The following is a 27907-nucleotide window of genomic DNA, read 5'->3' on the forward strand; positions in this document are numbered from 1 at the left end:
AAGGAGGGGGCAGGGCGGAGGGACAGAGATGGATGGACGGAGACGGTAAGGTAAGTCATAACATTGCTTCACGCACATCTACCTGCGGGGCTAGCGATCTGCTTCCTCCAGTTGGTGTTGCCGCCCTTGCTGGCCCGCTCGGTGTGCTTGGCTGGCCGCCCGCCGAGCCCCGACACCGAGTTCTGTAGCTGGGACGACTGACTGAACGTGTGCAGCACTGCTCGAGAGCTGGTGGATTGCATCCCCCGTGACATCTGACTGGAACTCTGAGCAAAACAAAGTGTTTTTGTCAAAAAAGTTCTATTTTAAAGACACACACACACACAAAAAGCAATTCTGTATTGCGCAAGCGAACATGATTTGCAAGAATCTAGTCGGAAAAGTTTGTTAATCCACTTAAGAATAATAATAATTCTTGCATTTGATATAGCGCCTTATCACGTCTTCGAGAAGTCTCAAAGCGCTTCACAAGCTATATTGTAAAAAACAGTAAATTGACTGTTCAGAGAAGAGCAGTTAAAAGTCTTCCCCTTTTGAGCACTACAACAATAAATTACATTTACACAGCGCCTTTCAAGTCGAGAGGATGTCCCAAGGTGCTGGAGAGTCAGGGATTTGGACCCGAGCTGGGGGTTGGGGTCAGGAGGGATGGAGGGCGGGGTTATGAGGGTGACTGAAGGCGCTGTTGGAGAGGGGGATCTTGAGAGAGGCAAGGGAGGGAGCGAGATGGTGAATGGTCTGTGGGTTGGAGCTCCAAAGGGGATATCGCTCCCTTGAACGGTCCTGTTCTGTCCCTGCTTCATTTGATAACATTGACTTATTTATTACAGTGACAGTTCTGTGTGTTGTGTGCTGTTGAGGCCGTACCTGCTTCATTGAGTGGTGCTGCACTGACTCTTGCTTGCTCTGTAGGGGGGAGGCAGTCTGTTGCAATATCCGCTGCTCAATCTCCTGCGAGTTTAAAAACAAAGCAGAAGCTTATTTCCCAACCACACCAGCCCGTGTTTCACAGACGAAAATCAGCACTGAATTCTCCACACAAAACAGGCTCAAAATCCTCCCGAGGCAAGGCTGTACATAGTTGTCAGATGCAGGTCAAGAATGGATTTATGGCTAAAACTGTTATAAAAAGCTTTTCCGACCAAGCTAACTACAGTGGAGGGGGGAGGGGGGGTGCAAAATAAAATAATTTGTATGAAATAATGGGCATATAAATTAACAGGGCGATGGAGAAGAAGGGTGAACAATTCTCAATGGCTTGCTTCGCAAGGCAGTGTGAGCATATAAAGTGATTAGGAAGGTAGCAATGTTCAGTAGCAAGTACATTTGATCTCACTCATCCTCCCTCTCATCTCCCACTCCTACATCATTGAGCTTTTCTTAATGGACCCCTATTCTGGCCTCAACCTCCCTGCCTGATAACTCATTCCTTCCAGCTGATTCCCCTCCATAAGGAACCATTTCCCAGTCGGTGATGTCCCCTTGTTGGGGGATTGTTGCTCCTCACCTGTTCCTGCTGAAGGGCCTTTACAAACGCAGCTTTCAGACGATTGGTGTGCTCGGCTTTCAAAGCTTTCTTTTTGTTGGACGTTACGCACTGTTCACACATGATGGTCCCAGTTTTCTCCTGTCTCCAGCGGCACGTGAAGTCCGTCTTACACTGAGTGCAGACATTTGGTTCCAGGGGCACAACCTGTGCTGAGCTCTTGCCTGCAGAACAACAAATGACATTACACAGTGCCTTTCACGTCGGGAGGATGTCCCAACGTCCATTCACATTTTCAAGATGGGGGTAGATAGATATTTGTTAGGTCAGGATATTAAGGGATTATGGGGCAAGGGTGGGTAACTGGACTTGAGGTACAGATCAGCCAGGCAAGGGAGGGAGTGAGGGACCTGGGGAAAGAGTTCCAAAGGGTGGGGGCAGAGAGGCTGAAGGCCCGACCGCCGGTCCTTGTAACTTGATAAAAGCAGCTGTAACTTGAAAACATCCCAAAAGGCTTCGCAGGAACTGCTGTAAAGAGGAGAGATTGTGTATTTCTCCACTGTAAATGTTTTTATGAAATGTGGTGACTGTGGCAGAGGGAAATGGAGGTCGATGTGCACCAGTGATGAGATGGAATGGCCGATTTCTTTCGCGGGTGGGGGTGGGGGAATGCGGCTCGAACCTTCAAAGAGCAAAGAAAAACCTCTGCAACAGAATCAAAAAAATGGGAATACCTTGGGTTTCCAGAAGGTTCTGCACCACCTCCTCCAGCCCCACCAAGTAGATGAACTCGTTGTTGGCAGCGCTGGGGAGGAAGGTCAGCTCGGGGGCAGGGGGCTTGGGCGGGGGAATCTCCAGCAGGGTCTTCTCCAACTGCTTGCGGAGCGCCAGCTTAGCTGCGGCCTGGCGGCTGGCTGGAGAGTCATTGGAGTTCGTCAACCCCCCACCTCCGGCGTTCGACTGAGACGTCCCCCCTGAACCTTTCATCGTGCTTGAAGCCTGTGGGACGGAGGCTCACAGTTACTTACAGCAACGCATAAAAAGCACCGGAGAAAACAGGAATCCCAGAAATAATAATAATCCTCGTATTTGATATAGCGCCTGATCACGTTGTTGAGACATTTCAAAGCGCTACACAGGATATACTGTAAAGTAGATTGACTGTTTATTGTGTGGGCGAAATTTGTCAGACAATTGCGCACAGTAGTGTCCCACAAACAGTTGTGGACCAAGTTTATTTTAATACACAAACACAAGTTGTTATTGAATGGATAGATTTCTTTTCAGCCAGGTGTCCATGACATATGCGGAAACCCATCATCGTGCTTAAGACCATTCAAACCAAGCTGAGAATGCGGAAATGTTTGCAGAGTGTGCGGTGGGGGTAACTGCTGGAGTCTAGCCAGCTAAAACCACATAGATTGCCACGTGCGGGGGTCATGGGTACTGTAACTCACCTGTGGGACGTTGACAAGCAGGCTGGTATTTGGGACGTTAGCCACACGAATCAGGCCGTGCGGGATGATCCTCTGTCCCTGGAGCTGGACTGCGTTGGGGACGGAGGCTCTGGGAGCCAACAGCAGGGGCGGAGGGGCGGTGCTGGTGTGCGTCCTGATGTTGTGGATTTGCTGGGGAGAAACAGACATTGGCTGACAGAATGGAACAGCGACAATGGAATGGTAGGAGGTGGGGGGGGGGGGGGGGGGGGGGAGGCGAAGGGAGATGGAAAGAAAGATTGTGGGGTGGGCGGGGGGGAAGGAGAAATGAAGATATGGCAGAAAAGAAAAGTTAATTCAGGAATTCTCTCTGAGATTTAATGCACATTAGTTCAGTTAGCATCTATGCACGGAAGCTAGTTTTCAAAACCAGAGCAGTGTGTTTGTTTCAAGAATGAAGGTTAATAATGCAGCATAACAAATCATGCTATGAGTGTACATTGCCACACACAGTGTAAAACACAAACTAATTATCCTTAACACATTTGAACCCAAAGACTGCAAAGATTAAATGCACATGTTCTGCCAACTCGTATATTCTTGGGGCAGGAAGAGAAGAGCATTTTATTTAGCTGACATGCAGATAGATGCACACCCTTCCCAGCAGGGGACAATGAACAGGAGTGGGAACTGTGGGGGGGTGGGGGCTAGGGAATGGCAACTGTCACTGTCCAGAGACAGAGCAGGAAGACGGAGTGGAACCTGGAATCTGCAAACCTGTGTGGTTTTAATGCTGCTTGCTAGCTGTGCAGTGAGATTAGCCATTTGGGGAGTTTAAATGCAGCACTCTTTCAAAAGTGGTTTCCAATAAGCTACACCCAAATAAATAATAATAATAATCCTGGCATTTGATATAGCGCCTTATCACATAATTGAGACGGCCTGACAGAATATACTGTGAAGTGAATTGATTATATATTTTGTGGGCGAAATAAAAAGAAACTGGTAGGCAATTTTAAATTAAAAAAACTGATCTGACTTGTTCCCTTCTCTGATCTCACTAACTATTCCTCCTACCTGTGCACCCCTGACCAACGGTGGCATCACTATCTGTGGGTTCTGTTGGGATCCCATTTTGGAAGCCATCTGTTGCCCGCCGCGCACTAACGGTGGTGGGATTACGGTGCCTGACGTACGTGCAGTGAGGACCTGCAGGGCAGAAACCAGCGTTTTACACATACGTCAGCAATAGTACATGTCAGGAGTTAACAGTATCCAATTCCACATTTTCAAATGACAATCCTTCAGTCAGGACGTCGAGTCCCTTCTCCCCCACCTCCCCCTCTCCACAAAAGATGATTAACAAGAACTTTCTGATTCTCTTCCATCGTCTCTCCACTAGAATCTGTTCCACAGCTTGAACCTTGTCTGAGTGGTCACTCTTTATGTGGGACAGTGAATGGCTTTACTTGATGGAGGAGGGAGAAGGGGGAAAACTAGCCAAGCTCAATCTTTGTCCTCGCACACACATTTCCAAGCACTTTTTGTCAGAGGTTAGTGATCTCTGGCCCAAGTTCCTTTCCTTAGTTCAGAATCAAAGGATAATTCTTGTGTCTCCATTTTGCCTAGCTGAAATTTCCACAAAATAAATATATGTATATATTTATTTTTTTAGTTGGAATAAAATACTTTCAGCTCATGCTTATGGATTTTTCACAAATATCCCTTAGCTGGAAGAGAAATTTGTGTTCTTTAGAAAGCATTCTGCTCATTTTTCTTGCAACCATCTGGAGAAACATCTATACCATGTAATTGGGAAAAGCACTGGGAATAGAGATAAGAGTTGTGCTTTCTCTTTCACTTAGAATGAACGTCTCAAAGAGTTTCAATGATGGGAAGTGCCGAACAGGAAGCACCAAGCAGGAAGGAGAGGTAAGGGTGTTCACAAAATGGTTTCTAAAAGGGGTTTGAAGTTAGGAATAGAAGGAGCAAGCCAAAAGGATTCTAGCAGAGAATTCCACCTCAGAGCAGGGACATAAAACCTAGGAAAGAAGATGAGATAAATGAAGCAGGATTTGGTTGGACAATGCCAAACTTAAGGTTTAAAGCTTGCAGTTGCAGGAAGGAATATATATTTTTAAAAATTGCAACAAACATAAAAACTAACTTTATTAATTTCTCAGAACCACACCAATCTCTGAAGCAGAGCATATCACATAAAGTTGTATGTGTTAGAAGTGATGGTGACCAAACTCCCACTCACAAAGGAAGGCCTAATAGGCCAATCTAATGCTTCCCTCAATGATAAGGTTCACTGAACACCTGCTGAGTCTCACAGATGACAAGAGATAAGATGGTGGATAATCGAAGCCTAGGGTCTTGTTATGTGGAGAGCTACTTAGGAAGTAACTTTTGGTTTACATTGCAGTAGCACAGATTACTGAACTCTTATAACTCCCTCTACGACCCCCTTTATGCTACACTGTTCCATTACACCCAATTCCAACTCAACTCCCATTACCAAAGATTCGTCCTGAACATCCGCAGGATTCAGTCCCATCATAGAAACAACTTCTTACTACATACAGGAGATCATTGTTCTGATCTGAGCGAAACTCGCTCACTTTTCACTATTCTCCCTCCTCTTCCTCCACAAGACCTTCCTCCAATGTTCAGTTTGAAGTCTGGCAAGACCACAGCTACACTGACCTGGAGGCCGGGCTTGCCAGTGAGAACATACTGCTTTCCCCGGATCAGTAAGGGAGGGGTAGCTGTGCTGGTGGTGCCTGAAGAGACAGCAGGCTGAGAAGAGACATTGAAGAGAAGCATAAAGACACAAGAGCAAGAGAGAAAGAGAGAGAGCGCGCCAGGAAACAATAGGGGCAAAGGAGTGAAACTGAGCAGGAGACAATACAAAGACAACACTAACACACAGATATTCTGCTGTCAGCACCCAGGGCAGGTTGTCAGCACCCAAGCCTATAAAATGTTGGTCAGAATCCAGGTAAGGTCACATAACATCAACAAGCTAAGGAGCACTGCTCCAGAACAAAAATAATCTAGAACCTCTACTCTGGCATATAAAGCGAGCCTTACTGCCTCCCCCATCCCATCTGGTAGTTAGTAAAATGAGACAAACTCGGACAGCGAAAAGTTCACCCGATAGTGTTTAAACTTGGGGGATGAGTAGTGTTCAAGCAAGCCATGGCAAGCAATTACACTGTGTTTTAGGTGAGAAATATTGCAAGGCAATGTTTGAGGAAGGGGGAAAGGAAAGAGAAAGCAGTTTGTCCCTGAAACGTGAATACCTTGGGTACAATTGCTTCCTTCTGGATTTGGCTCTGCCTCAGCTTCTTGAGCAGAACAAGTTTGGCTTCTTCTAGCCGAAGTTCTTCCTTTAACCGTTTGATCATCCTCTCACGCTCCTCAGGGGTGCTCTTCTGGAGGGAAACAGAGCCCGACATTACTTTAACAGCCATTAAATGCGGCTTTTTGAAGAAGCCTTTAGGAACATAGGAGTAGACTGTTCAGCCCTCGAGCCTGTCCACCATTCTATTAGATCATGGCTGATCTGTACCTCAAATTAAATGGGAAATCTCCAGTTTACATTGAACATGGAACCGCTGGGTTAGAAAGCACCACAATTCAGACAATAGAATTTGTCAAAACCTGCTGGTATTGGGGCAGATGCTTGAGAGGATTGGCTTGCCTTCTGGGAATACCCAACCTGTCATTAGCGAGTTGATGTTGTGGTTAATCTCAGGGGGTGTGAAAGAGGAGAGAGGTCAGGGGGAGGGGGGCAAGAGGGGAAACTACATTCTGCCAATAATCCAGCCCCACATCCTTTTTAAGAAAGTGTTTTTATAGCTTCATTCCATCGAGGCACAGAAATTATTTTCCCACAGAATCCAAATCAAGACAAACTACTGCAACTGTCAAAAAAGATGCCACTCACATGCAGATGCAACTGCCAAAGTGAAAGAGAGAAGACATTCTGCCTCACCATCATAATATCTGCGTTGCAATCCTTTCCAGGCACTTTTGTAAGTCCATTCATCCTGGGGCTCGAGGGTTCATTATCGGACAGGACGATAATATCCGGGGACGGGGGTCGCTTTTCCTTCTTTACATCACTGAAAGAAATCGGGTGCAAGTTGGTCAGGGCAGTAACCAGGGAGAATGAATAGATCTTATTAGATAAAAAACGGTCAAATCTGCAGATTTCACAATGCCATGTCTTCCCTTTAGTGTTCTATTTCTATATACACTGGGAGCTGGTAAACATTTGTTGGACCCAACAAACTCCCCCGAATTAAATGGCGAAAATCTCTATGTGTGTGATCTTCTGCAGTCTCCAACACTAGAACACAGCTCCTTCTCACTGTGATGCAGACCACACGCAATCTTCGTCATTTATACTTCAGGTGATAAAGTGAGAAAGGTTGCAACGCAATCAAAATTATGTTCTGATTTAGAAAACCTGGATAATAACACTGGCATTTGACATAGGCATTGCCACATCGATGAGACGCCTCAAAGCGCTTCACAGAACATACTCTAACAGGAATGGACTGTGTATAGTGTGTGGGCGAAACAATTTAACATGGTTAAGAGCACTTCGCTGACTATTCAGCCAAGACCTTCAAGATTGAAGGAAATTACCAAGGGATAAGTGGGCAAAACTTTGATGGGACAAGTTATTCCTCGGGCTCCACTGTTAAGCGCTCCGAGATGCCGCCCCGCTTGGAGGGTGCTATATAAATGCAAGTTGTTGCTGTTACTGGTTGGTTACTCGAGGGTGGAAACACTGCAGCGCAGAAGCTCTTGCGATTGAACAGTACGCTGCCAGAGTGTACCGAGGTAATCAATAGGAGTCCGGTGCAGTCGCCCGCACCCAGCCAGCCCTCGGCAGACAGCATCCCTGCACCTCAACGGCTGGGAACAAGCTTCCTGTATGCTAATCACGCTCGGGGAAAAAAAATGTCACATGACTCCGGCATTTCCCCTCGGCATCACATGGCACCCCCCACACCCCCCCCCCCCCCAATTCCTTCCAGTGTGGAAACCATAGCAACGGCCAGCTGAAACTGGTTTGTGACACTGCCTTCATTTTGTGAATGGAGGTCGCCCTCAGGTAGACACACACACACACACACATACACACGCACGAGCGCAAAATGGAGCCCGGCGACCTTCAACAAACTTCTCGCAGGGCCCGGAGCCGAGCCGCAGCTCTTCAGAGCGCTCGCGTTCGCTCGCCAGGCGCGACGTCGAACTTTTTCTGCGTACGTATATACAGGTCTTTTTTTTTTCAAAAAAAAAAGACATCGTCGCGACGCACACCGAAACCGAACTTTTTTTTTTTGAAAAAAAACAAAGAGGACCGTTAATAACGGCGTTTCAACTTTAAACTTTCACCGAAGCCAAGCGGTTTTGCAGGACTCCCCGTTAAATCGAAAGCGAGTTGCACTACGCTGTGATGAGAGGCGATATAATGTACTGTACATATACTTGATTAGCGATAACTAGCACGATATGAGCCACATTCACTGTATTTCAAGTGAGCGACATTACAGTGACAACTGTGGAGAATGCAAGAGCTTTCTGCCAAGGCACGTCCCCCTGGTATAGAACAACAACTCGCGTTAAGGCATAAAATCAGCAAAAGAACAACATCAGCAAAGCACTGGAGTCAGATTAAGCAGCCGGGCTTGGCAGCTTCCTTGCACATGGGGCTTGTTTGTGAATCAAGCGCCTTTAATTGTTCAGTGCCTTTTGGAAACTTTCAGCAAAGCACCTTCTTTACTCCAGTCATCTGTCCCCGTGCGTTTTTCCAGTCAAACATTGTGTTTTGTAGGCAAACAGAGGCTATTTTGGACATGGCAAGGTCCCACACAAACAGGTGAATACTAATTATCCGGAGAATTCTTAGTCAGGACACCATAAGGAACACAATTCTCTTTTCCAAGTGCCACTGAATTTGTAACATCCACCTGTAATGTGCCCTGAATTGAACAATGTCTGTCAGCCCAGACTGTGAGCTCAAGTGGTGCTTACTTGTAAAAATAAGTTATGACTACATCAGGAAGACAGAAGAATTCTCCCATTTGTCTTGCACATTCAGAAAGATACCATTTGTGTTTGCCCAGATTGCTTTTCCCGTCCTTGGGAGAAGTACATGAGGTCAACATAATTCAACTGGTAATGACCTCCCACAAAGAGTACAATAGAGCCATTTTGGTAGACGGCAGCAGAAAAATCACGACTTTAGGAAGCATCAGACTGACTTGCTTTGAAACTATTGTGTGTTGGTGTGGGTTGAGGGACAAGGAGAGTGAATAATAATAATAATCCTTACATTTGGTATAGCACCTTTCACGGTAGGACATCCCAAAGCGCTTCACATGATATAGTGTAAAGCGTAGTGACTATTTGTAGGAAAACGTCACAGCCCAATGGCACACGGCTATGAATTTAGGAATAAGGAATCTAAGGGTATGATGCAACCACAAGGGTTAACATTAGTCCCAATGTGAAGCGCTTTGAGATATCTCAACGATGCGATAAGGCGCTATATTAAATGCTGGGATTATCATTATTATTAATCAACATCTCCAGAATTTTTGTTACAAAGGTGCACTGCAATTAGAAATGTGGAGAATAATTTCAGAATGAAACACATCCCATTACATGAGAGCCAATGCAACAGACCCCAAAAGTGCCACAACGGTGATGAATTCGAGCTGCATCAAACAATTCTTCCCTCGTTAATCAACTTTGTCCCTCCCACAAGTATCTGTGGTAACAGGACCCTAGGGGGTAAATCTCCATGACTGTTTCCTCCTGCTGATCTCACAGTGCGTTAGCAAGCCATTGCAAAACTACACCAGCAACTAGGTTGACAAAACAAGACTTACAACTAAATCTGTGGAGAGGTTAACCTGGACCTGATGTCCGCCACTTTGGGGACATGTGACACTTCCCAAACAGCCTGCCCTCCTTAAATCACACCGAGCATTTATCTATGCAACGACAGCAAGTCAAACCCACGAGACTCACTTTCAGCAGCGACCTGACTAAACCAGCAGGTAAATAAGACAGCCGGCAGTCAAAGGAAACACTTCAGAAAAAATTCCAAATGCACACCCTGGGAAAAGGTCAACAGATGGAAAAATTGGTGCAGTATATGGCAGCACACCATGCGCATATTTCAAAATGACAAATTCTAACTATCAACTTCTTCATACTTGGAATTTTGACTATAATACTGAACCCTTTCTAAAGTCAGCACTTTCGGAAAGGGGAGAGAAAATTCACAGAACAGATTCTATGAAAATTTCAAAGTAGTATTATTTGCAGCCTTTCATCACCGTCAAAACACCTCTAAAGTACTTCACAGGATTTACTGTAGAACGCAGCAACTGTGCATTTTGTAAGGTAAAACAACGTGCAATTGACGAGGAAAAAATAAGGGAGGACGTACTCAATTGGGATCAGAGATTTAAAAAATACTTGGGAGAGAATGATTGCCGTATTTTAATGCTACCTCTTGCCTGGCCGCTGACTGGTAGCAAATCTACCCTGGGGGAATTCCACCTACTGATTGACAATCTCACTGGAGTATTTATTGGAACACTCTTTTCCTTCATTTAAAAACAAAAAATCAATTCTCATAGATAGAGTAAAATCCAGAGATTGGTTGAGTTTGTGTGGGTGAGTCTGTGTGTGTGTGTGTGGGTGGGGGGGGGGGCAAGAAGGAGACAAGGAGAGACACACACACATTTGTTGTTCATTCAGATTTTCTTTGATGTATTAAATAAACGCCGACAGAATTCTACTTTTTTTTTGAGTATGCGCCTGAGGTGATAGCTATGTTGATTTGCCCGTGAGGGGAAGGGGGTGGGGGAAATCCAAAGGCCCCAGCAACGCAATGTTATATCTCTTGTAGATCTTATAAACATCTATAAGATCTACAAGAGAAGGGAGGGGGAGGGGAGAAAGGCATTTAAAATTAACATTAAGCCAAAACATTGATATTAAAGTTTTATTTTCTAGAAGTTGGAAAAGCATCCCAAGAATTGCAAGCTTACAAAGTGCCTCATTTTTGGATAGGGTGGGAGAAAAAAAGGAACGTTACTCAAACTCAGTTGGGTCGGGGAAAGAGGGTTTAATCGGTGTATAAGAAATTTATAAATGTTAACAAAATATCGGTCCTTAAACCCCCCTCCTCTGCCCACTGCTGGCACACAACATAAATCAGTCCCTCTCCTCAGGCTCACTACCACGCAAAACAGCTGTCATCACTCCCTTCCTTAAAAAACCTCCTCTCGATCCCTTCAACCTTGTGCACTATTTCAAACCTGCCCTTCCCGGCCAAAGCCCTGGAACGTGTTGTTGCAAACTGACTTCACCTCACACCTCGGCCGCCACTCCCTACTTGAACCCCCCAGTCCGGTTTCCGCTCAGCACACAGCACAGTTGTCCCAGTGAGGATGACATAACAGAGACTGTAGAAATGATGTTAAAACGACTATAAATCTGCATTTCGAAGTACATATGATGGAACACTACTGATTGGACCATTACATATCCACTGAATCTATTGGACTTCACGGGCACACAATCACCCACAAAACATAGTCAATTCATTTTTACGGTATATTCTGTGAAGCGCTTTCAGATGTCTCAAAGACATTATATCAAATGCAAGTAATTAATTAGCAGATTCAGGGTGAATGTACACCTAACCCCTTCATCTCTGAGGCTAAAAACATGTGTTAACAACACACCACACCCAATGTAGCTACCTCGCCCATCTATCCCAGTTCAAAATGGAGCTGAGCAGACTTTTTAAAACTTCTTTCCGTTTTACTTCACCTTCTCCCCAGTTCTTAGTCGTCAACCATCCTCCTGTTGTTCATCCTCCGTAAAAGGCCCGCGATAAGCTCAAAGCTGTTGCGTTGCAAACGTGCGAAGAACAATCCTCTTCCACTCCCCTCGAGCAGTCTATCATTCTGTTCAACTTCCCTTTGTCTCCTGAATCCTGGGTATCCCTTTGAAGTTTTCAAAGTTTACAATCCCTCTTTTCGAATCTCAACAGCTCTCACCTCCTCCCCTTGCAAACACATGGCTCCGCCACAGATCAAGTGACTGAGGCCTGCAGATTGGAAGGGGACGAGAGAGAGACATTTCATGTTGGAACATTTCTTTACCCCACTCATTCCCTTCCCCCCAATAATTGACAGGCTACTCAAGTGTGAGAACAGGGGACAGACAGTCTAGGTCACGCTTGCACAGGATCTCACACGTACGCACACACACACACACAACCAATTCTACAAAAATGCTTCAGACATAACCGCCCCCTCCCCACCCCAAACACAATTCAGAAACTAAACCTGGTGTAAACTTGATCGATAAGATGTCAAAATTGGAAGGTAGGCGGGATGCCCACTTTCAGAGCTTTACTTTGATGATTAAATTGCTTAAAACTCCAAGTGCCTTCTATTTGCTGCTGCCCCCTCCCCAATATACCTTTAAGACCAAACGCAAGGCTCACTCGCTCGTCTGATATGAACAGTGACGGGAGCTACTGCCACACAGGAGGCACTCGCACAACCAGATCCTAGCTCCAGTTCATTTTTAACTTTATACACAACATTGGAGGTGGATTGAGAGAGGCCGACGACATTGCTGTGGAGATATCCTCCTCTGTATCCTTCTGCCACCGTACTGTAAAATCACACAGCTTGCATACTGGCTTAAATTACAGAAAAAAAACTACCAGTTCTGTACTCAATTAAAAAAAATAAAAGTCTATAGGATGGCCAGGAGCACACATTATGATTCCCTTCAGCTTCATCATCACTAAAATCCTGCCTTTAACAAAACCATTGCATTACAAATGCCTTCTAAAAGTTGGCATTTTTGTTTTGAAGGCAGGAGGAGACAGACAGACAGGCGTGAGGCTGCTAATGATGGCTGGCTGTGAAGCAGTAATGGCTGCTTTTCCCCAGCACACAACATCCACTCCCAAATAGGTTTCTCATAGGGCGGGTGTGAGGTGCTCGTTCAAGAATAAATTTAAACCCCAGTGTTTGATGTATTTTTCTTAAAATACCTTTTTCCAGCACACCCAAAATTTGAAGCAAGTGGTTGCAGCCTCTATTTTGGAAAGATTAGCACTTACATCCGCCGTGTCTTAAAAGAGCTTGTGCACATACAATACCTTTGACATAGAACAACCGTTACAAAGCACAGCACTCAGCAAGGCAATGCCATGTTTGCCTGTGACCAGATCCATCACACCAGCAAGTTTGACCCACTTAATACAACTCCTCCAGAAATAAATGAATAAATGTAATTTTTGAAGAATCAATTTGCTACACAACGTAACTACACATTATCGTAGTTTCCTCTCCCACGTTTTATTTATCCCATCCTCACCTCCCAGCAAATGTGTGTGTGTGTCTGTATGTGGGGGGGAGGGGGCATGCGTCTTTGGATTGCGATCAGAAATTGAAACCAATTCTCCTCCACACAACCCCCCCACCCCAACTCAGCAGCCCCTCCCTCTTTAACTCAAGGGGCACAGATCAATTGCAGCTCTATTGCTGCTCTGCCTGACATCAGCTAACTCAGCACAAAGCAGGATTCGATCCGGCAGCTTTCCTTATACACTGTGCCTTTACCTACTAGCCCAACAGCGGAGCCCTTAACAAGAGTTAAACTTGCTCAAGCATACTTAAAATATGCTAACTAGCCAGGAACTATAAATACTGGCTCAACAATCTATGCACATGGAACCAATTCTCAGTCTATTCACCCTCGGTTCAATTCTAATCACCATCAGTGCACCAATGAGACACCGCAAGAATACAGATTGGCTGTTCATCAATTATTCTTGCCCTTTAACTGGTCTTTAGAACTGTTTTAATGACTGTAATTCTATAAATGGATGTTCACAAGCTTCTATGTAACGTATTAAACCTGTGTATATACAGCTTTAATAATCCGGATAACATTCCTTTCATTTGATTCTCTTCATGAATAGTGCCATGCGATCTTTAATGTGCACCTGAACAGGCAGATGGGACCTCGGTTTTTGGTCTCATCTAAAGCATGGCACCTCTGACAACGCATTGAGTCCCAGGATTGTACTGGAGTGTCAGCCAAGACTACAAGTTTCAAAGTCCCGACATGGGGACTCCGAAGTGAGACATCCCTGGCAAACGCCATGATCGCTCGTGTGTGCAGCTGGGAGATTAGGCACCTGCCCTCTTGCAAACATGACTCCTCTCTCCAACAGGAACAACTGCAATCCTGGCTCTAGCCCAGCGGTTGTGAGAAATATTGCTGCCGTGTTTCGCCCACAAAATATGCAGTCAATTCACTTTACAGTAAATTCAGTGAAGCACTTTGAGACGTCTCAAAGATGTGATAAGGCGCTATATCAAATGCAAGTATTATTTTTATAGACAGAAAATATGAATGTTTTCCAAGCCCGAAAAGCCGAACTGACAACATTCAGGAAGTCTGGACTGTCTGCAGGGTTAGAGCTGGAACCAAGTGTAATCCATAACGAAGCTGCACAAACACCTCCTCAGGACATTCCCAGTCACTGCGTCACTCCCAGCTTGGCAGTTGAGGTGGTTAACAAAGGCATGCCAGGAATCTGAGCTCAGTCTAGGCAGGGAATGGGGTGGAAAAAAAAGTCGGGAGAACGGGAGTAAACAGCCAATTATTTTAAAGATTTAGCTGGAGTGGCATTGTGTGTCTATGAAGCTTTACAGTTCTGAGGTGCATATGTTATGGATTAAACCAATCCCACTAAGGTGTGTGTGTGTGTGGGTGGGTGAGACCAAAACTCCATCATCCATCTGATGCGGACTGAACCACTGCAGAAACCACTGCCCAGTCATTAAGGAGGGGGAGAAAAAGAGACGGGTGCTTGTGTATTCCCTTAGAACAAATCAGAAGAAACACAAGATCTCTTCCAGATTCCCTGAGTGTAATGGTAACCGCGCTCGCCTCGCAAGTGCGATGACCCAGGTTTGATATCTGGGTGGGGTGAAACCTTGGGCAAATTTCCGTACTCCACATGAGCAGTAAGAAGGAACGCGGTTGTTAGTCAATTGGCCACAACTGTCTGAAGGACACTGCTGTGCTCAATTGCCTGCCAAATTTCGCCAACAAAATACACTTCACAACGTATTCTATGAAGCGCTTTGAGACGTCTCAACGACGCGATCAGGCACCACATCAAATGCAAAGATTATTATTATTTATTATAAAATCTGTTCAGCTCCCGCCCTCGTTCCTTGTGAAGCGATGCAATCAAAATCCTACTGTATTATCAAGCCGTCTACACCAGCTGCTGGGGTAAGGCGCAAAGCATGGTCTGCAAGGCACACGGCAGGATTCTCCTGCTACAACATGCACACTGCAACAGCAACTTGCATTTATATAACGCCCCTCACGAAGTGTGCAAGTCTCAGAACGCTTGCAACAGTGTACACCTAGAGAATAATCTCCAGGCGATTAAGAACCTCACGCTGGTTTCATACTATTTTATATCTAATCCGTTAACACGTAGTTCATATCCAATCAGTTCTCTCATGTCTTCATACTCTTTCCCCAAGACTGTGAGCAGAAGGGGAGGGGGCGCATGCAAAATGATCAGGACACCAGGAGAAAAATGCTGCTCTTCTTCCAAACAGATCATCTTCATCGCCTAACACTCCCACAACCCCGATAAGGCAGCACAATTTCGATTTAACCCAAATAATTACACGGAAGGAAACCAGCCTTAAAACAGTTACAAAAGGCCAGACAATTTGCATTTGCTCGCCTCTCACCTCTTCGACGTGCTCATGTCCACTGGTTCATCCCCCGCTTGCACTTCCACTTTGATAGTTGCTTTGACTTCTCCTGATCCCTTTAGTAAAACAGAAGTCCTCCCGCCGCCTCGGTCGGCCGGCTCAGTTTTAATTTTAACCTCTTTCTTCACCTCTTCCAGGTCGCTGTCAACTTCAACTTCAGTCCCCTTGGGAGAACATTCCATTTTTGGTTTCTTACTCTCCATGTCACTGTTTGAGCCCTCTCGCTCCAATGCTCGCTTTTGGCTTCTTGTCCTGTACACATCATCTGTCATAGCAGAGATGTCTTCTGTCGGGAGAAGGGAAAGGTGTGAGTTTTTATTCCTAAAACAAACCGTCCAGCAGAAATTTTAGTTCCTCAGTTGTTTCTATGCATAACTAATTTTCTCTCTTTCCCACCATCAATGTGCTATCACATCCCCCCTATGGCTGGTGATTTCTCTCTTCCCCCCCACCACCCCGGGCCAATAAACATCTCGTTAATTTCTACATATAGGTAGGATGCATGGAATTCTGTTTGGTTTGGATGCTCTTAAGCATGGTGATGGGTATTGGGACACCCAGCTGACGCAAAACAATTTTATCTGGGGGATTTATTGTCCAGGACAAATAGGTTCTTTAATATCCACCTGAACAGGCAGATGTACTTGATAAACCTGCTGCACCATTACTTATTTAACAAAATGCTAATTCCCTGCATCTTCCACCACCAACCCCCAGAGTAGCTGCCTGAGCATTGGGCGATCAGTCAAAAAAAAGCATGCAGATTGAAGACAGCACAAGATCAACCCTCGGAAAATGGAAGATAGTTGAACCTCATTGACAGATGTCTAACCACAGAAGCCCTAATCTCTGCCTCACCTGTCATTAGCAGAGCTTTTTTTTATTAAAACAAAAACAAGCAATTGATAATACTGTGGGAATCAGCAACAAAATTCAGCAAGGCTGCCTCTCACTGCGGTTTATGAGTTATCGAGCCAGCCCATTAAACAGCTTTTGCTCTGCACCCACCCCCACATGTACAGTGCTGTGTACATGATCCACTGGAAAGGAGAAACACCCACGCTGTAAATCTTCACTTGACTATACTGACACGTGGCAAATAAAAAAACCAAACCAAAAAAAGACATCTACATATCCTCCATTATCTGAATGGATTAAAAACAAAAGTGAAAGTTCAAATGCAGGGAAAACGCAGGATGAAGTACCTTTCTTGTGGAGATTGCTTATAGCAGCAATTCAGGAGGCTCAACAACAAGAATAAGATGGAAGGTGTGGGGGGGTGGGGGGTGGGGAAGAGGAGGGGGTGGGGGGGAAAGAGGAAGGGGGATCTCGCTAATCAAGAGCAGTTTCTTTCACACATTCGCATGCGATCGGTGCGGGCGAAATAACAAAACACAGCTCAGAAATAACCAGCGTGCTTTCAAAATGTCTGCAGCTCTCAATATCCACACCTGAGGGAAAGGCCCAGGGGTGATGGGTCTGTGCTTAGTGAGAGAGAGGAAGGCTCACTAAGTCCCCACTTGCTCAGAGAATCGTAAACTCATAGCCTTACTTTTATACAGGAGACTGTCAGCCAAAATTGCCCAATCTGCAATTACACAACAACGTTACGATAAGAATTCCTTCTAATTCTCTCCCCCATCCCCAATTCTATTGTTTGTTCAAAAAAAAAGCAAACTTTAGTTCTCAGAAATAAGGCCAGGAGACCTGATGCCAGGCACCTGCCATCATATCCAGAGTGGTGAGGACGCCCCTCTTCCGCAGAAACTTCTCCCCACCAGCCCCTTCCCCTTCTGTGCTGAGCGTAGTCACGCTGCCAGCGAGTAAGTAAAGCTTGGTATTAGTCTCCTGAAATCCGCACCCCACCCCCTTCTCGGAAAAATGACTCATTTATTCTAACAGAATATTCAGAGAATGGTTACTTAAGAAAATAAAACAGAACAGTTGAATCCTTCAAGAGATAACACTTAGAGACGGACAAACTGCAGTACTCAAGTATTGAAATGAGGAAATCTGGGACACATTAATGCAGCCTAATATTAGTACAAATTTCTCGTTAGTTACACGTTTCTTCTCTGCACGGCTCCAGGCACGGAATAGGATCAGTTGTAGTAACAGCGCTCAACTTAGACACAGAAAATACCAAAAGTCGCATCCTAGCATTTGTTCCGTTCTCTTGAAGGTTGATGACATTGAGAACAAGATATACTTTCTCTCTCTCTCTTTCTCTCCCCCACTTTGGCTCAACGTGTTTATTCAGTGTGTTCTACAAACAAGGAGATGGTCGCAGGTTTGATCTCTGCTCTGTGCCAAGTTAGTTGAGCTCAGCCAAGCTGACCCAGGGCAGTGGCGGTGTGTGTGTGTGTGTGTGTGTGGGGGGAAAATTAGTCGCAGTTTATGCAAGATAAAAATCAACTGACGTGCTCACTCTTCCCCTCCCCCCTTCGGGCTAATCACTATTCAGTAACCTAGGCTGGATTTCGGTCTCAGGTTATATCTTGCCTATCACAGCTGAATACTTCCCCCTCAAATCATAAAAGCTCACACAATAATGGCTACTTTGCCAAAGTACTCGAGGTTACTGTTCTATGGAAGCACTGCCCAGGGAGAAAAAGGGAAAAGCAGTCAAAATGCGTGTGTATGGGGGGGGGGTGGGGTGGGGGAGAGGAAGGGGGGGGAAAACAAATAGGGGTCAAAGGTTAAACCTCCATTTCCAGGACTAAACAGTCCAGGGTTTCCTGCTCGTAACTGTTTCTGTATTGTCTGATGGACTCTAAGTCTCTTTTCTGTAGGGTTAGGGACACTCTGTAGAATAGCAGAATCAGGGGACAGAAAGTTTTGAGCTCAAAGACTTACAGGGATGTTCAATTCCCTCGCCCTCCACCCGTCCCCCCCACCATCTCCGTTCACAGCCAGGCACATTTAGCCCACTGCTCAGGGATACCTCATTTGAGCCAAGGTTTCCCAGCGCTTACAGAGAGAACCCAAACAGGGCCTAGGGTTGTCTGTTCAGAGCCAAATCATTTCAGGATGGCCAACGAGTTTCCCCCAATCATTCCACGACTTGTTCCCAGCTTCTGCCACGCTTTCAGCTCCAATTAGCTTTCCCAGCAGAGCATAAATTCACTGACGACAGTTTTAGCCCGCAGCAATATTCAAATAAAAAATACATTTCGGCACGTAACCAAATGTCACAATTTTATAATTCTGCAATTGCACAAGACAGAATAATTCAACAAAACAAAACGACTTTGATTTTTGCTTTACAGTAAGGACAAAAGCATGTGGACAGCGTCTGAGAGAATTTCGCTGGTTGCCCAAACAAGCTTCCTGATCTTAACTACTCTGGGAGAATTGGGGGCAGGGAGAAGGGGAAAGACGTGTGGCCCTAATAGGTATCAGACCTTTCCTTGTGTCATCTTAAGAATTGGGGGTGGGAAGAAGAGGGAGAGGTAAATAGAGAGAAAGAGTAGAACAGGACCACCCACCCTTTAGTTGCGGAATAACAAAAACAAATGCAACAAAAAAATCAAAAAGAACAGGTCCCCTGAGTGAGAGACAATTTCAATCAGCGGGTGATGGTTATGCCTGTGCTCATACCAGAGCTGAGCAAAAAAAAACTTCCATCAGATGTGAGGTTTCAGAGACAGACAGAAATCCATAGTTCCCGGGTGCGAATGAGCATTTAAGAAGCAAAGTTCTCATTTTTACACACACACACATATATATATATTTATTTTACGATATAAAGGACCGTTATAAGAACTGTGAAAAAACGCACGTTTGTATTGTAACAAATGCAAAGCAGACCTGGTACTGTATATTAAAAATGATTTCTCACTGATGTAACTACTTGAGGAGACGCCCCTGATTCCCAGACATTGCTGGCAGGAGTGTGTCTGTGCGGTTAACCCCTTATCGGCCTGGAGTTTGGTCAATACACATGGTGAGGGGGGGGGGCGGCGGGGGAAGTGGGGGATAGGGACCTCTGTGCTTAGTTACCTGTATATTGGTGACAAAAGGGGCCGAGTCCTTCTGGGTCTCGTGACGTCACTGGTCTTCACATGACCCTTCCCAAAATTCCAAGCGAGACACAAAGAACTTTCCAGAAAACCAGTTTGAACCGGTTCCAGGCGACAGCCGTGTGCCGTTAACCCCAGCAGACACCCACAGCTAACACACCCAGCTAGAGCCAGCTTACCCACCTACACAGTGGGAATGTGTGCGTGCGTCCGCGTGCGCTCGCACCCAACCACAAGATTACGCTGTCACGTCAGGAGGACGTCCCAAGGCGCTGGACAGTTTACAGCGTTTCAGACCCGAGCTGGGGTCAGGGGGAGAGAAGGGGGGGTGAGAGATCAGACCCACAGGCACACAGAAACAGCCAACCATCTAACCATGGGGGGGGGGGGGGGGGGAGAAAGAGAGACACACACACACACACAGCTAAGAAACAGACGGTCAACGCAGACAGATGCACCCACATAGCCAGCAGACTAACACAGACACATCACGCGTCAAGAAGACAGACTGCGATCATTAAAGATACACAAATAGCAACTTGCATTTATAGAGCACCCCTCACCCAGGTAGCGCCTCAGAGCGTTCGACAGCGGCAGAGCCGGGGGTGGATGACCGCAAGCATGGCCAGTGCATGAAGGGATTTAAAACACAAGAGATGTGCGCACACACACACAGCCTTAAGAGATAGAGAGATGATGAGACACTCACATGCAGCCCATCCATGCATGCACTGCAACCCTTACTCTATCCCTCCCGATACCAGCATATAGTCAAATGGTTACCAGGAAACCACCAGTATATTACTCTTAAGCCTTGTCCCCACCCAACAACCATACATGTCCATTGCCACCAGGCTTCAACGGAACTGGGGCATCTTCTGCAATATCCCAAAAAACAATGTTCTGACTGAGATCAACTCTTCACAGGTCTGGCGATCAAACACAGGCCTCCCTGAGCTAGTTTTACCCATTATGCCACCCAGGATGGCATCTTAGTCTAAATATAAATTACCAATTCATTTTACCATAAGTTTTGTGGCGTTCCAATCAGTAAATCTTGAATCAGGTCGAATAGAAGGTAAACCAAGATGGCATTACACACAAAATATCAATTAGCAGAATACTACAAGTAGAACAACCATCCTTGAGTGCGTCGGACAAGATTCTTGCGGGAAAAGGAGGGAAGGGCCAGGGTCGCAAAGCCTCGTCACCTTAAAATTGTCTCGCTGATGGACCGTCGCCAGATTTAAGTGGCCCCGAGTTGTGTCGGTAAACAAAAGTAGTCAGCAGACATTTCCATGGGAGCGGTGTCCCTTTAAGAACATGCCACATTCTGTGCAACTCAGCTTTCAAAGTGGTTTGGCACACAGCCAGCCAGCGAGCGAGCGTCACATGACGCCCTCCATATTCCCCACCTCAACCACAAGTTTCATCAAAATGGCTTCCGAAATGGACAGATAACCACTCTTCCCTCCACAACATGGCCCAAACTTCAAATCTGCACAAACTCTTGCTCCCAAGCATCTCTACCTGTCAATTTCAGCTCCATTAGGCACATGCATCAGCGGCCAGTGACCTTTGTGTGCTTGGGTGAGACAGAAAGAGGAACTAAATGCATAGATCATTGGAGATAAGAAGTTAACTCCTCAAAGACAGAGCTGTCACAAGTGGTCACGTCATAGAATCGCAGAATATTTCCGCACAAAAGGAGGCCTTTTGGCCTATCATTGTCAGTGGCAAATCTCTGTAAGAACCATCCGACCCACCCTTTTATTCGCCTTTTCCAAAACCTCATGCGTTTTTCTTTGCCAAATGTTTGTCCAATTCCCATTTTAAAAAGCATTCTGAACTGTTCTTGAAACCACTGTTTGTGGTAGCATATTCTTCCACGTCCCAACAGCCCTCTTAAAATAAATTCTACGCACTCTTCCTTTGAGGTTTGAGTCATGATCCCCACAATTGCTTAGACAAATTTCAGCGTGCGTTAAAATTTCTTTCCGCCATGTCTCAAAGCAGCAGCAGCCTTGAAGCCACTTCGTCGTCAAACTCCCCCCAGCACCGAGATTGGACAATGAGCATCAGGAGGCGAACTGATTGGAAGCATTATAGCAGATAAATCCCATTCCCATCTCAACCCCCCCATCCCATCCCATCACCACCATCTCAAATCCTTGACACTGGTGACCCCCCACTTAACCACTTCCCAAACATGCATTGTGTCATTCCACATTTACCTGTCAAGTCTTGAAGAGCCATCGCCTCAGCCGGAGAGACCGTTTCCAGGCCAGTCACTGGTTTCCCTGTTAAAGGAGGAAAATAAGATGAGTCCTTTTGATAAGCGTAGTTTGGCACTTCTGCATCACAGGTACTCTGAAAAAGTTAACCGTACATTTATTTTCCCCTGCAGAACTTAATGTAGAAACTTCCAGATCTTATTAGAAATGCCAACTTCTTGCAATATTCCACCTCACCCGCACTTACCACCAAAACTGTCACTTTCTAACACTTAAGACCTTTAATACTTAAACAGCCACTGAAGTGTTCAGTCATGGGAAGCCATGATTGGTAAAGCTACTCCCAAATGGCAAACAAACACTCGATCCCCTAATAAGAGATAGACCTCTCAGTGATATTGGATAGATCACCCCATTGGGAAGCTGACATTATAACCCTCCTTGGTTCAAGCGGTATGAGTGGTGGGAATGGCACCTGGCACTTTAAACTGCCTCACTCTTCCCGGGTTTGCTGCAAGGAGGAAAGGTTGGGAGAAGGCAGCTTAGAAAACAAAAGTAGATAGATATTTGTTAGGTCATTGAGAAATATGGGGCAAGAGCAGGTAACTGGGCTTGAGGTACAGATCAGCCATAATCTTATAATATGGCAGAACAGGCTTGAGGGGCTGAATAGTCTACTCCTGTTTCTATGTTTCTAAAAGCTCCTGCTCCCGATTGTTGTCCAGTAATCCATTACCAGGAGGTCAGGTAATAATGTGGTCAGGTTTGGTTCCAATGACCGAGCCCCCTCCCCCCAAAGTCACACTGCCTGCCAAGACATGAGAGATGGATAATGTTTCAGATCATTGCCAGCACCTAATGCCCAAAGTGCATCAGTCATCATCTTCGGGACAGGGCACAACAAGAACTAAAATGGATCAAAAATGCTTCTGGAAACTTCGGATAAAAGACAGATGGACTCTCCATGTGCCACTGATGCAGCAGCGACAGCAAGTCAGTGTAAGTTCCAACATCTTCTCAATGAAGAAGTGCTGTTTAAGATGCAAACTGGGATCATCTCACTGCTGAATCCCACGTAAAGTGGGCCCCAAATTCAATTAAACCCCGGATGGGATACAAACAGATTATTCCAATCAGCCACTTGCTCTATACATTGGACGAAAATAAAATTTGCAATTCTATGTAAAACTCTTATTAAAACTGAAATATCGCTTAATGCAACTAGTTTACAGTATCTGAATGCAAATGTATTGAAGAAACTCAACAACTTACACACAAATAAGCAGCTTTAATGTCAAAACATCGAAGTGCTTCATAGTTTGATTAGAGGTGAGCTGACCACTAGGCAGGCAAATACAGCAACTAATTTGCATAAGCAATAACTCCCACATATACAGCACTTCTAATCTGTCCCATTGGCCCATAACTCCCACAAACAGATCACAATGCAGGAGAATCCTATACAGTGTAAAGTCCAGCCCAAGAGTTTCTGGTGATTCCTGTCCCTGTGGATACTGTCATACAGCCTCACCCCAAACACAGCTTGCAATTCAGAAAATTTCACTAGCTACAATGGAGGAGGCCTGGTGGGGGCCGGTACTGGGTCTGATTTGCATTGGGTGAACCCTGCAGTGTGTCAGTGCCTGCTCCTGCTGAGCATATACAATAGCCACAATGCAGATTATGGATGAACTCAAGCTTCACTTGCACGAGGAGCCTTCCCTCCTGAATTAAGCACAACTTGTATGCCGTGGGAGCACCATTACTCACGTACTCCACATGCGAAGCAGACACCAGTGCACACAACACGACTAGTGTAATTCTGCTCCACAATTTGTAATGTATCTCCCAGGTTACGAAGTCATAGCCTCCTCCGAGAGGTAGAAGAACAGGAATATAAAGAAACTTGAACACAGGTACTCTGATTCATCAAACAGTTTATCCAGGGAGGAACTGACAGAAGAAGATCCATAGGTTCTGGGATCTGTGCTGAGACAGGTGAGCAAAACGAGGGTGGTAGTAGAGGTTGCAATTGGCCAAAGAGACACAGAGTTAGGGAGGAAATCACCCTGGTTCATGATCCCTATCTGTGGACCAAACGTGGATGCCAGGTGAGGACAGGATCAGACTCGGTTGCAGTGTCCTTCACATCAAATAGCTCGGCAACCCATATGGATGAATAGTGGCCACTTGCAGTAAAAAGTTAGGGTTACCCCATTCACAGGTGAATCGTAACCCAATATGGGGGGGTGGGGCAGCAAGTCAAAATGGCTTCAGGAGGGGAAGCAGAGAAAACTGCGATAGTAAAAGTTCTGGGTTTGAGGGAGGGACAGCCAAAATTGTGTCACCACTGCATTTTCTTTTAAGTAGCTTTCTTCTTTGAAGAAGATCAGCATGTTTTCGATCATTTCCAAAACTAAACTGGCCTTTTCTGAGGCGGTTAACTGTTTGAGGAATGTCGTACAGGGAGACACTGCTGTACTAAGCTGCTGTACCCCATTTCACACGATTGTGCTTTTTCAGTGCACGCCATTTTACTGCATCTTCCTTCATGACCTTCTGTGCCATATGTTCCTCCCTGCAGCTGAATATCAGATAGCCACACAGTACATGTACTGTTCTGTTCAACGCCACACATTTTAAAGGGGCAACCACCGTCTCGACGAAAAGGACACAGCCCAAACGAAGCAACAAACCACTTCGCAAAATTAAATGTCCAAGTTTTCTCTTGCAATGCAGGACCTTGCTTGTAAAGAGCAAAACTTCTGTACAAATCAACACTTGTACCTTTTAATCACTATGATCTCAGTCAAGACCCCAGATTTGGAGGTGGGGGAGAAATAGTCTGGGTTCCACTTCTAATCACTAAACAGACACCTTCATTGGAGAGGCACACGTGAACCTTGGTCAAGCTCAGTTGCAAATCCCACTTGCCTTCTATGATTAAATATCCCTCCTGACATATACAGGTGGGGTTCACATATGAAGATAGCCCACTCAGGTAAGGGCAGGGTGGGGGGGGGAAGGGGGGAAGACAAATCGAAGAGATCCCAATGGGATCTTACCAGATCCCACCTCTTCCTAACATTAGATCTCTGTACATCACAACACTTGAATGTTTGCAATGATTAATTCAGGAGACATGTAAAGTAAGAGGGGTAAAAATTAGTGGGTAAAATCATTTGCTGTTCACTCTTCATTAGTCTAATAGATTAACAGACCAGGCCTTCTGACAAAGCAAACAAAATGGCTGCATCGAGCCCTTCACAAGCTATAGCGCCAGCACTGCACAAGGTTAGTTAAGATTTTTTGAAAAGAGTTTAGAATTTTGCAGTGATAGTGATTTTATAGAAATTCTGTAAACTGAGAGGCTAAATTGCATCTTACGTTCAGGAAATAGATTTTCTTCAAAGAAGCAACACTTTATTTTGCCTAAAGCCTTTGCCATCTCTTCCTACTTTAAATTCTAAAGCCAGACACAATAGTGATCGGCACACGATCTCTGCACAGACTTGGACAGCTCGTTGGTTTGCCACAATCACAAGCAGAAGCCAAACGCATTCACAAACAATAATGTTGATCACTGAGCAGGGAAGAAAGCTGAAGGAGTTTTGAGGGTGAGTACCAAAGGAACAGTAAAGAAGCATTTTTTCAGAGGGTTGTGGATAAGATCCCATTCACTTTACTATTTTCTCAGTCGGGTTGACTGCACTTTTGGTCATCTTTCTCCTTCCCACCCTCTTCGGCCTCCACCCCCCAAATTTGGGTGCCCAACAAGTGCTTTGAGGCGTGAAAGGCACTCTATAAATGTAAATTGTTTAGAATTTGGATTTTTTTCCACTTATAAGGTTAGATACTGAGCACTGATGTGCCTGTATGGGTTGGGGGGGGGGGGGGGGGGGGGGTAGAGAGGGAAGGGAAGAAGAGAATGGTTGTGAGTGTTGGTGGGGAGGGAGATTAAAAAAACAGCAACTCTTGATTGCAAGGGTTGAAGAAGTAAGTGGCCGTACCACAGCAATGCCCAAACAAACCTACAACCTACACTCATTAACATTCATACATACATATTCCAAAAGGAAATCACAATAATAATTGTTGCATTTGATGTAACGGCTTAGCACGTCTTTGAGACGTCTCAAAGCACTTCACAGAATATACTGTAAAACGAATCGACTATATATTTGGGGAGCAAAACGCGACAGCCAATTTCATTTGCGATTGTGAATACTTGGATTCTCCATCAGTACATCCAGGGATACATCAACAGCCTCACTGAAATTCATCCAATGCTTTCCCGGTTGACATCAGTTCATTCAGCACAGGCCTGGGATCAAACCCGGGATCTTTCGAATCTGCGGGACTCGATCGACTCAATTCCAATCTGAGCAATGGCTCTGACAACTGCACAGTACAATCGGCTTCACAAGACCCAGAATTCCAGAGTGCTACAGGCCAAGAGAAATTAGGTTCACACAAGTGAAATTAAGCCTGAAATGTTACCAAAACATTGATGCAGTTTTACTTAATTCCCCAGACATAGTTTAAAAAAATATATTTTTCTCTTCCTCTCCCCCATTCGCACTACAACGCACCCATTCGATAGAGGTATAGAGCTCATAACTTGCTAGGAATGCTGTAGAGCTGCCCAATTACAGACCCACAATAATAATAATAATAATAATTACAGACCCACAAATCAATCTCATTAATTTTTCTGCTCACTTATTACTCTCTACCTCTGGAAACACCCATCTTCTACTCTCCATCTCTCCACAGCTCATATAGTGCAGAAGTATATCTTCTGTGAGTCAATTATGGGAGCAAACAAGAGGAAGATTATCAGTCAGATTTTAAAAAAATTGTAGAAAAATACTTTAGATGCAAAACTAACGATGTGGGTGAAAAAAATCTGCATTGCTTCCAAATGCTCTTTTGTAACTGCACAGGAGCAATGTGTGTGATGGTGAATTACTGTTCACACCCAGACAGCCGGGTGCAGGAATCAAGCGAAAGACAATTAAGCATTTCTTGCATATTCGCTGGACATTAATTGAAACGCTGGGATCGAGATTGAAGTTCTACATCCTGTTCTGGAGTTAATAAATCACACAGAATGTAATGCAAATCATTCACTTTCTTTCGCCCCCCTCCCCCATCCTCTCTGAAGATGCCAACTCACAAGAGTACTGTTCCATAAGCATTAAACACCCTCAGGTATCTTTCCCAAGCGGCAAATCTGCCCTAGACTGTTAGTTAACCCAATTTTGAAAGGTGTTTGTGTGGTGGGGAGGAACAGAAAGTGGAGAAAGAATTACAATTGAGCTTGAACCATATCCTCAGCCAACACAACAATCCCTGCAGAAGTCACTGGATAGTGATCAGTCATCCAGTCTAATTTCCCCCTCCCCGTTTTGGAAGCCAAATTGTATTTCTCCAAATAAACTCAAACTCAGTAGAGACAGGAGTGTTTGTGTGTGTGTGTGGGGGGGTGGGGGAGAAGGAGGAGAAATCAAACCTTCCTGGTCTGCATATCTCAGCTCTGCACTGGGTTGCTGGGGGGGTGGGGGGGGGTGGAGAGAGAGGGAGAAGTGATCTCATTGACCGAGGCATCTATAGAGCCCTGAATCATTCCTGTTCTGTTGTACTTTGAAAAGCAACAGCGCATTACAGGCTCCCTCACCTCCCACTGTACAACAACGGGACGTGCCATAGGGTAGATTCTTGTCCTTTGGTGCTACACCAAATGGACAAGAGTAAAGAAACTGACATTGACCAACAGTGCTGGAGGCCGACATGTACGTCTTATTGTCCAGCCTTAGTAAGGTGGAATAAAGATTTTTTTTAAAAA

At 45.2% G+C, this 27907-nt stretch overlaps 1 protein-coding gene across 9 annotated transcripts in view; it reads right to left on the minus strand.

Annotated features, from left to right (window-relative positions):
* The window catches only part of gatad2ab (GATA zinc finger domain containing 2Ab), a 44361-nt gene that overhangs the window by 2283 nt on the left and 14171 nt on the right, over positions 1-27907 (minus strand). For 2 of the 9 annotated variants that reach the window (XM_042342627.1, XM_042342620.1), the window contains exons 2-11: positions 22060-22125; positions 15780-16089; positions 6926-7055; positions 6231-6362; positions 4000-4131; positions 2944-3135; positions 2221-2485; positions 1508-1710; positions 868-951; positions 77-266 (exon numbers count right to left, since the gene is read on the minus strand). In XM_042342627.1, coding sequence (XP_042198561.1) covers positions 77-266; positions 868-951; positions 1508-1710; positions 2221-2485; positions 2944-3135; positions 4000-4131; positions 6231-6362; positions 6926-7055; positions 15780-16089; positions 22060-22081 — 1660 coding nt within the window. In that variant the 5' untranslated portion in view covers positions 22082-22125. Of the gene's footprint in view, positions 1-76; positions 267-867; positions 952-1507; positions 1711-2220; positions 2486-2943; positions 3136-3999; positions 4132-5631; positions 5725-6230; positions 6363-6925; positions 7056-15779; positions 16090-22059; positions 22126-27907 lie in introns of all 9 variants that reach the window. The other 7 variants (XM_042342623.1, XM_042342621.1, XM_042342628.1 and 4 more) reach the window with 6 other exon arrangements.

The sequence above is a fragment of the Callorhinchus milii genome, unplaced genomic scaffold (genome assembly GCF_018977255.1).
Source record: "Callorhinchus milii isolate IMCB2004 unplaced genomic scaffold, IMCB_Cmil_1.0 Scaffold21, whole genome shotgun sequence".
In the NCBI taxonomy this organism is placed as follows: Eukaryota; Metazoa; Chordata; class Chondrichthyes; order Chimaeriformes; family Callorhinchidae; genus Callorhinchus; species Callorhinchus milii.